Source organism: Epargyreus clarus, unplaced genomic scaffold, assembly GCF_041222505.1.
Source record: "Epargyreus clarus isolate Ecla_fem2 unplaced genomic scaffold, WU_Ecla_fem_2.2 ptg000017l, whole genome shotgun sequence".
Lineage (NCBI taxonomy): Eukaryota > Metazoa > Arthropoda > Insecta > Lepidoptera > Hesperiidae > Epargyreus > Epargyreus clarus.
Window position 1 is genome coordinate 842,497 of NW_027332225.1, and position 10,849 is coordinate 853,345.

Here is a 10,849-nt window from a genome sequence, read left to right on the forward strand (position 1 = left end):
AATTTAAAGAAAATACTACGACTTACCTGTACTTCTTCTTCCAGAGTGGATGGGGCTTCATCTCCCTCATCGGGAGACGATACCTTTTCTTCTGGTTTTTCAAGAGCAGTTACTTTATCTCTCGATTCCTCGGGAGAGGGTAACTTTTCTTCTGGTTTCTCGGGAGTGGATATTTTGTCACTTGGCTTTTCTGGTACCTTGTCCTCATCCTCTTCAGTGGTTGGAACTTTCACTTGAGCCTCTTCTAATTCATCTGGTTTCTCAAGAGTTGGTACCTTAGTATCATCCTTTTCAGGAATTAGGGTTTCTTCTGGCTTCTCAAGGGTCGGTTCCGTAGCTTCTTCCTTTTCAGGAGACAGAGCTTTATCTTTTTGTGTATCCATGGCAGGTACTTTATCACTTGGTTTATCAAGAGAGGGTACCTTGTCTTCGTCCTTTTCAGGACTTGCTACCTTTTCTTCTGGTTTTTCAGGAGTAGAGATCTTATCTAACGGCTTCTCATGTAATGGAGCCTTTTCTGCTGATTTTTCTGGAATAGGCAATTTGTCAACTGGAATCTTGGGAGATGGTACCTTATCCTTTTCAGCTGTAACTGTTTCATCTAGTTTCTCAAGGATAGGTATCTGATCTAATTCCTTTTCAGGGGACGGTGCCTTTTCTCCAGGAATAACAGCTTTGTCGTCTGGTTTTACAGAGACATCTGTTGGCTTTTCGGGAGCTGCCGTCTTGTCTTCTGGCTTTTCAAAAACAATAGCTTTGTCATCTAAAGAAGGTGCTTTACCTTCATCTTTCTCAGGAATTGATACCTTTTCTTCTGGTTTTTCAAGAGATGGCGCTTTTTCTTCAGGTTTTTCTGGAGTGACTGTTGCATCGCCCGTTTTCACTGGAGAAGATAATTTATCTTCATCTTTCTCTGGAGAAGGAGTTTCTTGTGCATCTTGTGTAGGTGCCATTTCGTCTTGTTCTTCGGGAAGAGTTCCTTTAAGTACCTAAAGCAGATAAAGGAATTAAAGTATATTGTAAGAAAGTCTTTAAGAATCTGAAAAAAAAATGAATTAACTACTGCGTTCAGTAAATACTTACCTCTTTAAACCATGAAAATAAATATTTTTTTAAGTGTAAAGCGAAATTAAATTAGGTTTTATTTTCTTTTTATTGTCGATTTGATTAGAACTCTAATTTACATAAAGCCTATGCATGTTTCTTTTTTCTGTGTATAATTGTATGATGGATAGCGAGTGTGTTCTTGTAGGTTGGTATCTTAGACAGAAATCATTATTATATTAAAACTAAAAATATTTCTTTCCAATGATGATGATATGTATTTTGTGCTAAAAATGCTTGGCTATAAAACTAAATGCAGCTTGTGCTTTATAGTCAGCAAAGTAAGCTAAACCGAAAATTTTAATAGTACTAAATTACAAATGTTATCTTTTCATGAAGTTAAAGACATAGTTACAACCCTCAGTGATTCGATATTAAGAATCTCATCAACGGATCTACATTAAGTTAGCCGTTAGTTACAGCGTACAATATATAGATGTTATTGTTACTATTTTTCTGCATATTCTTAGAGTTGGTAAATAACAGCGCAAGCATTACTGCTAGATGAAAAAAAATGTAGTGGCAATGATTTCGCAAGTCGAACCATTGTTTGCTTGATGAATGTTAATTGATTTCTGTCTAAGTAAGTAATAATGTGTCACGCAATTCCGTACGCATTAAGGAGGACAAAACTTTGACTGTTAGTAAGATCTACTAGAGAAAATATGGTGTATTTTAAAACCCTATGAGAACACACGAGTAATATAAGCGTAATACATCTGTGAAATGATTCTCAATGTATGTGAGGCAATACGAAAATAGGCCTTGGTTCATTTTGGTAGCACATAAAAAAGTTTGATGATAAATAGTAGAAGCTTGTAAATTGAGGTGTCGATAATAGCCGCTGTGTACAAGCCGAGGAAAATTTATCCGATAGCAGTTGAAACTACGATCCTTTTAATATTTTCTGTGTATACCAAGCCGATGTTTCCAAAATAACATACCTTTGGCTCCTTTCTCTCAACTGTCGGAATTTCGTCCATAAATTCAGCTAGAGATAATTTTACTTCAGGTTTCTTTACAACATCGCTTATAATTTCTTCTTTGCTTAATCTCTTTTCGGATGGGGCTTTGATGACATCAGCCACTGGGCTTGGTGTCTTAGCACCTTCTGCTATTGGGCTTGGTGTCTTAACGAGTTCTACTACTGGGCTTGGAGGTGGTGTCTTTGTTACTTCCTTTTCCGTTGGCCTAGGTGTCTTAGCGACTTCTATTACTGGACTTGGTGTTTTAACAAATTCTTTTACGGGTGATGGCGCCTTAGCAACGTCGGCTACTGGGCTTGGTGTCTTAGCGACATCCTTGAAGGGTGATTGAGCCTTAGCAACCTCGGCTATCGGACTTGGTGTCTTAGCAAATTCTGCTACCGGACTAGGTGTCTTAGCGACTTCCTTGATAGGCAATGGAACCTTAGTAACCTCGGCTACTGGACTAGGTTCCTTGACGTGCGACGGAGCCTTAGAAACCTCGGTCACTAGGTTTGGTGTCTTAGCTACCGCTTTTTCTGGAGAGGGTGCTTTAGTCACCTCAGTTACAGGGCTTGGTGTCTTAGCGAGTTCTACTATAGGGCTTGGTGTCTTAGAAACGTCGGCTACTGGACTTGGTGTCTTAGCAATTTCAGCCACCGGACTAAGTATCTTAGCGACTTCCAAAATGGGTGATGGAGCCTTAGCAACCTCTGCTATTGGGCTTGGTGTCTTAGCGACCTCGGCTACCGGGCTTGGTGTCTTAGCGAGTTCTACTATCGGACTTGGTGTCTTAGAAACCTCGGCTACTGGGCTTGCTGCCTTACCAACTTCTACTACCGGACTAGGTGTCTTAGCGACTTCCTTAACGGGTGTTGGAGCCTTCGCAACCTCAGACACTGGGCTTGGTGTCTTAACGACTTCCTTGTCGGGTGATGGAGCCTTAGCAACCTCGGCTACTGGGCTTGGTGTCTTAGCGACTTCTGCTAACGGACTAGGTGTTTTAGCGACTTCCACAACGGGTGATGGAGCCTTAGCACCCTCGGCCACTGGGCTTGGTGTCTTAGTGAGTTCTACTATCGGGCTTGGTGTCTTAGAAACCTCGGCTACTGGGCTTGCTGCCTTACCAACTTCTACTACCGGACTAGGTGTCTTAGGGACTTCCTTAACGGGTGTTGGAGCCTTCGCAACCTCAGACACTGGGCTCGGTGTCTTAGCGACTTCCTTGTCGGGTGATGGAGCCTTAGCAACCTCGGCCACTGGGCTTGGTGTCTTAGCAACCTCGGCTACTGGGCTTGGTGTCTTAGAGACTTTCTTGACGGGTGATGGAGCCTTAGCAACCTCGGCCACTGGGCTTGGTGTCTTAGCAACCTCGACTAGTGGACTAGGAGTCTTTGCGACTTCCTTGACGGGTGATGGAGCTTTAGCGACCTCGGCTAATGGGCTCGGTGTCTTAGCAACTTCCTTGTCGGGTGATGAAGCCTTAGCAACCTCGGCCACTGGGCTCAGTGTCTTAGCAACCTCGGCTACTGGGCTTGGTGTCTTTGCGACCTCCTTGTCGGGTGATGGTGTCTTAGCAACCTCGGCCACTGGGCTTGGTGTCTTAGCGACTTCCTTGTCGGGTGATGGAGCCTTAGCAACCTCGGCCACTGGGCTTGGTGTCTTAGCAGCCTCGGCCACTGGGCTTGGTGTTTTAGCGACTTCCTTGTCGGGTGATAGAGCCTTAGCAACCTCGGCCACTGGGCTTGGTGTTTTAGCGACTTCCTTGTCGGGTGATGGAGCCTTAGCAACCTCGGCTACTGGACTCGGTGTCTTAGCGACTTCCTTGTCGGGTGATGGAGCCTTAGCAACCTCGGCCACTGGGCTTGGTGTCTTAGCGACTTCTGCGACCGGACTTGGTGTCTTTGCGACTTGCTTTTCGGGTGATGGAGCCTTAGCAACCTCGGCCACTGGGCTTGGTGTCTTAGCAACCTCGGCTAACGGACTAGGAGTCTTTGCGACTTCCTTGACGGGTGATGGAGCTTTAGCGACCTCGGCTAATGGGCTTGGTGTCTTAGCGACTTCCTTGTCCGGTGATGGAGCCTTAGCAACCTCGGCTACTGGGCTCGGTATCTTAGCGACTTTCTTGTCGGGTGATGGAGCCTTAGCAACCTCGGCCACTGGGCTTGGTGTCTTAGCCACTTCTGCGACCGGACTTGGTGTCTTTGCGACTTGCTTTTCGGGTGATGGAGCCTTAGCAACCTCGGCCACTGGGCTTGGTGTCTTAGCAACCTCGACTAGTGGACTAGGAGTCTTTGCGACTTCCTTGACGGGTGATGGAGCTTTAGCGACCTCGGCTAATAGGCTCGGTGTCTTAGCGACTTCCTTGTCCGGTGATGGAGCCTTAGCAACCTCGGCTACTGGGCTTGGTGTCTTAGCAACCTCGGCTAACGGACTAGGAGTCTTTGCGACTTCCTTGACGGGTGATGGAGCTTTAGCGACCTCGGTTAATGGGCTCGGTGTCTTAGCGACTTCCTTGTCGGGTGATGGAGCCTTAGCAACCTCGGCCACTGGGCTTGGTGTCTTAGCAACCTCGGCTACTGGGCTTGGTGTCTTAGAGACTTTCTTGACGGGTGATGGAGCCTTAGCAACCTCGGCCACTGGGCTTGGTGTCTTAGCAACCTCGACTAGTGGACTAGGAGTCTTTGCGACTTCCTTGACGGGTGATGGAGCTTTAGCGACCTCGGCTAATGGGCTCGGTGTCTTAGCAACTTCCTTGTCGGGTGATGGAGCCTTAGCAACCTCGGCCACTGGGCTCAGTGTCTTAGCAACCTCGGCTACTGGGCTTGGTGTCTTTGCGAATTCCTTGACGGGTGATGGAGCTTTAGTAACCTCGGCTAGAGGGCTAGAAGTCTTTGCGACTTCCTTGTCGGGTGATGGAGCCTTAGCAACCTCGGCCACTGGGCTTAGTGTCTTAGCAACCTCGGCTAACGGACTAGGAGTCTTTGCGACTTCCTTGACGGGTGATGGAGCTTTAGCGACCTCGGCTAATGGGCTCGGTGTCTTAGCAACCTCGGCTACTGGGATTGGTGTCTTCGCGACTTCCTCGACGGGTGATGGAGCCTTAGCAACCTCGGCTACTGGGCTTGGTGTCTTAGCAACCTCGACTAGCGGACTAGGAGTCTTTGCGAATTCCTTGACGGGTGATGGAGCTTTAGCGACCTCGGCTAATGGGCTCGGTGTCTTAGCGACTTCCTTGTCGGGTGATTGAGCCTTAGCAACCTCGGCCACTGGGCTTGGTGTCTTAGCAACCTCGGCTACTGGGCTTGGTGTCTTAGCGACTTCCTTGACGGGTGATGGAGCCTTAGCAACCTCGGCCACTGGGCTTGGTGTCTTAGCAACCTCGGCTAACGGACTAGGAGTCTTTGCGATCACCTTGACAGGTGATGGAGCTTTAGCGACCTCGGCTAATGGGCTTGGTGTCTTAGCGACTTCCTTGTCGGGTGATGGAGCCTTAGCAACCTCGGCCACTGGGCTTGGTGTCTTAGCAACCTCGGCTACTGGGCTTGGTGTCTTATCGACTTCCTTGACGGGTGATGGAGCCTTAGCAACCTCGGCCACTGGGCTTGGTGTCTTAGCAACCTCGACTAGCGGACTAGGAGTCTTTGCGACTTCCTTGACGGGTGATGGAGCTTTAGCGACCTCGGCTAATGGGCTCGGTGTCTTAGCGACTTCCTTGTCGGGTGATGGAGCCTTAGCAACCCCGGCCACTGGGCTTGGTGTCTTAGCAACCTCGGCTACTGGGCTTGGTGTCTTAGCGACTTCCTTGACGGGTGATGGAGCTTTAGCAACCTCGGCTAATGGGCTTGGAGTCTTAGCGACTTCCTTGACGGGTGATGGAGCTTTAGCAACCTCGGCTAATGGGCTTGGTGTCTTAGCGACTTCCTTGTCGGGTGATGGAGCCTTAGCAACCTCGGCCACTGGGCTTGGTGTCTTAGCAACCTCGGGTAACGGACTAGGAGTCTTTGCGACTTCCTTGACGGGTGATGGAGCTTTAGCAACCTCGGCTACTGGGCTTGGTGTCTTAGCGACTTCCTTGACGGGTGATGGAGCTTTAGCAACCTCGGCTAATGGGCTTGGTGTCTTAACGACTTCCTTGTCGGGTGAAGGAGCCTTAGCAACCTCGGCCACTGGGCTTGGTGTCTTAGCGACTTCTTTGTCGGGTGATGGAGCCTTAAGAACTTCGGCCACTGGGCTTGGTGTCTTAGCAACCTCGACCAATGGACTAGGAGTCTTTGCGACTTCCTTGACGGGTGATGAAGCTTTAGCAACCTCGGCTACTGGGCTTGGAGTCTTAGCGACTTCCTTGGCGAGTGATGGAGCCTTAGCAACCTCGGCTACTGGGCTTGGTGTCTTAGCAACCTCGACTAGCGGACTAGGAGTCTTTGTGACTTCCTTGACGGGTGATGGAGCTTTAGCAACCTCGGCTAATGGGCTCGGTGTCTTAGCGACTTCCTTGTCGGGTGATGGAACCTTAGCAACCTCGGCTACTGGGCTTGGTGTCTTAGCGACTTCCTTGTCGGGTGATGGAGCCTTAGCAACCTCGGCCACTGGGCTTGGTGTCTTAGCAACCTCGGGTAACGGACTAGGAGTCTTTGCGACTTCCTTGACGGGTGATGGAGCTTTAGCAACCTCGGCTACTGGGCTTGGTGTCTTAGCGACTTCCTTGACGGGTGATGGAGCCTTAGGAACCTCGGTCACTGGGCTTGGTGTCTTAGCAACCTCGGGTAATGGACTAGGAGTCTTTGCGACTTCCTTGACAGGTGATCGAGCTTTAGCAACCTCGGCTAATGGGCTTGGTGTCTTAGCGACTTCTGCGATTGGACTAGGTGTCTGTGCGACTTCCTTGTCGGGTGATGGAGCCTTAACAACCTCGGCCACTGGGCTTGGTGTCTTAGGAACCTCGGCTAACGGACTAGGAGCCTTTGTGACTTCCTTGTCGGGTGATGGAGCCTTAGCAACCTCGGCCACTGGGCTTGCTGTCTTAGCAACCTCGGCCACTGGGCTTGGTGTCTTAGCAACCTCGACTAGCGGACTAGGAGTCTTTGCGACTTCCTTGACGGGTGATGGAGCTTTAGCGACCTCGGCTAATGGGCTCGGTGTCTTAGCGACTTCCTTGTCGGGTGATGGAGCCTTAGCAACCTCGGCCACTAGGCTTGGTGTCTTAGCAACCTCGGCTAACGGACTAGGAGTCTTTGCGACTTCCCTGACAGGTGATGGAGCTTTAGCGACCTCGACTAATGGGCTTGGTGTCTTAGCGACTTCCTTGTCAGGTGATGGAGCCTTAACAACCTCGGCCACTGGGCTTGGTGTCTTAGCAACCTTGTCTAACGGCCTAGGAGCCTTTGTGACTTCCTTGACGGGTGATGGAGATTTAGGAACCTCGGCTACTGGGCTCGGTGTCTTAGCGACTTCCTTGTCGGGTGATGGAGCCTTAGCAACCTCGGCCACTGGGCTTGCTGTCTTAGCAACCTCGGCTAATGGGCTCGGTGGCTTAGCGACTTCCTTGTCGGGTGATGGAGCCTTAGCAATCTCGGCCACTGGGCTTGGTGTCTTAGCAACCTCGGCTAACGAACTAGGAGTCTTTGCGACTTCCTTGACAGGTGATGGAGCTTTAGCAACCTCGGCTAATGGGCTCGGTGTCTTAGCGACTTCCTTGTCAGGTGATGGAGCCTTAACAACCTCGGCCACTGGGCTTGGTGTCTTAGCAACCTTGGCTAACGGACTAGGAGCCTTTGTGACTTCCTTGACGGGTGATGGAGATTTAGGAACCTCGGCTACTGGGCTCGGTGTCTTAGCGACTTCCTTGTCGGGTGATGGAGTCTTAGCAACCTCGGCCACTGGGCTTGGTGTCTTAGCAACCTCGGCTAACGGGCTAGGAGTTTTTGCGACTTCCTTGACGGGTGATGGAGCTTTAGCAACCTCGGCTACTGGGCTTAGTGTCTTAGCGACTTCCTTGTCGGGTGATGGAGCCTTAGCAACCTCGGCCACTGGGCTTGCTGTCTTAGCAACCTCGGCTACTGGGCTTGGTGTCTTCGCGACTTCCTTGACGGGTGATGGAGCCTTAGCAACCTCGGCTACTGGGCTTGGTGTCTTAGCAACCTCGACTAGCGGACTAGGAGTCTTTGTGACTTCCTTGACGGGTGATGGAGCTTTAGCAACCTCGGCTAATGGGCTCGGTGTCTTAGCGATTTCTTTGTCGGGTGATGGAACCTTAGCAACCTCGGCTACTGGGCTTGGTGTCTTAGCGACTTCTGCGACCGGACTAGGTGTCTTTGCGACTTCCTTGTCGGGTGATGGAGCCTTAACAACCTCGGCCACTGGGCTTGGTGTCTTAGGAACCTCGGCTAACGGACTAGGTGTCTTTGCGACTTGCTTTTCGTGCGATGGAACCTTAGCAACCTCGGCCACCGGGCTTGGTGTCTTAGCAATCTCGGCTGACGGACTAGGAGTCTTTGCGACTTCCTTGACGGGTGACGGAGCTTCAGCAACCTCGGCCACTGGGCTTGGTGTCTTAACGACTTCCTTGTCGGGTGAAGGAGCCTTAGCAACCTCGGCCACTGGGCTTGGTGTCTTAGCGACTTCTTTGTCGGGTGATGGAGCCTTAAGAACTTCGGCCACTGGGCTTGGTGTCTTAGCAACCTCGACCAATGGACTAGGAGTCTTTGCGACTTCCTTGACGGGTGATGTAGCTTTAGCAACCTCGGCTACTGGGCTTGGAGTCTTAGCGACTTCCTTGGCGAGTGATGGAGCCTTAGCAACCTCGGCTACGGGGCTTGGTGTCTTAGCGACTTCCTTGTCGGGTGATGGAGCCTTAGGAACTTCGGCTACTGGGCTTGGAGTCTTAGCGACTTCCTTGTCGGGTGATGGAGCCTTAGCAACTTCGGCCACTGGGCTTGGTGTCTTAGCAACCTCGGCCAATGGACCAGGAGTCTTTGCGACTTCCTTGACGGATGATGTAGCTTTAGCAACCTCGGTTACTGGGCTTGGAGTCTTTGCTACTTCCTTGACGGGTGATGTAGCTTTAGCAACCTCGGCTACTGGGCTTGGAGTCTTAGCGACTTCCTTGGCGAGTGATGGAGCCTTAGCAACCTCGGCTACGGGGCTTGGTGTCTTAGCGACTTCCTTGTCGGGTGATGGAGCCTTAGGAACTTCGGCTACTGGGCTTGGAGTCTTAGCGACTTCCTTGTCGGGTGATGGAGCCTTAGCAACCTCGGCCACTGGGCTTGGTGTCTTAGCAACCTTGGGTAACGGACTAGGAGTCTTTGCGACTTCCTTGACGGGTGATGAAGCTTTAGCAACCTCGGCTAATGGGCTCGGTGTCTTAGCGACTTCCTTGTCGGGTGATGGAGCCTTAGCAACTTCGGCCACTGGGCTTGGTGTCTTAGCAACCTCGGCCAATGGACCAGGAGTCTTTGCGACTTCCTTGACGGATGATGTAGCTTTAGCAACCTCGGTTACTGGGCTTGGAGTCTTAGCAACTTCCTTGGCGAGTGATGGAGCCTTAGCAACCTCGGCTACTGGGCTTGGTGTCTTAGCGACTTCTTTGTCGGGTGATGGAGCCTTAAGAACTTCGGCCACTGGGCTTGGTGTCTTAGCAACCTCGGCCAATGGACTAGGAGTCTTTGCGACTTCCTTGACGGGTGATGTAGCTTTAGCAACCTCGGCTACTGGGCTTGGAGTCTTAGCGACTTCCTTGGCGAGTGATGGAGCCTTAGCAACCTCGGCTACGGGGCTTGGTGTCTTAGCGACTTCCTTGTCGGGTGATGGAGCCTTAGGAACCTCGGTTATTTGGCTTGGTGTCTTAGCGACCACTTTTTCTGGAGAGGGTGCTTTAGTTACTTCAGCTACAGGGCTTGGTGTCTTAGTGACTTCTGCTACCGGGCTTGGTGACTTAGCAACTTCTGGGATTTTGCCCTTAGCATCTTTTACTATTGAACTCGGCTTCATATCGACATCTGTTTTATCTTCTGTCGGAGACAATTTTGTTGCCTCAAGAAAAGGTAACATTGCATCTGGTTTCGATTTAGGAGCCTTAAAAAAAGGAGATTTCTGAAGTGAATTATGTAAATGAGCTTTATGTAGAATACACATTTGTCTTAATGGGTTACAGAAAACAATCTTCTTTTGAATTATTTTTAAGAATATTTTTTATAATAAATTTGTATTATGTAGATGTGTATAAGTGTTTCTTTGATAATTTTTGTTTTTCAAATATAAATTTACATGTTCAGTTTCTTAAATGCTTTAAGTTATATATTAAATTTAAACGGTGTCGGAAGGAGTTTCGTTATCGCAGATAAGCTGTTCGCGTTGTTAAATCCGTTGCACAAATCTTGGGCTTAATTTTTATTGTCATAGGAATGCTAATTAATTCTTATTAGCTCTTGAAAAAAAAATGTAAATTAAATAAAGTAGTAGAATAATAATCTTCCTAAAATCGTATTTACATTTTGTTTAGCATACATTGTAAATATGATTATATAAGTTTATATGAAAAGTTGAATTGAATTAATTACAATATAAATAAATTGGGTTCGATTCTTTTACATTTTAAAATGTAATAATAGTAATAAGTTCTAATTCGTCTAAACCACTAGAGACCAGCTAAGTTCAAAAAATAATGTCCCGAGATCTTGCTGTTTGAAATATAGTTTTCTATAAACAATACAATTTATGCATCTGAGTTAAATATACCACTAATTTAATAATATAATAAAAATACACAAAATTATATTTAG

General features: G+C 48.7%; 1 protein-coding gene across 1 annotated transcript in view; it reads right to left on the bottom strand.

The window, feature by feature from the left end:
* LOC140749199 (uncharacterized) overlaps positions 1 to 10,849 on the bottom strand; it is a 203,870-nt gene that overhangs the window by 27,116 nt on the left and 165,905 nt on the right. Inside the window, exons 11-12 of the mRNA XM_073082247.1 lie at positions 2,049 to 10,160; positions 27 to 989 (exon numbers count right to left, since the gene is read on the bottom strand). Of these exons, the coding sequence (XP_072938348.1) occupies positions 27 to 989; positions 2,049 to 10,160 (9,075 nt within the window). The remainder of the gene's footprint in view (positions 1 to 26; positions 990 to 2,048; positions 10,161 to 10,849) is intronic.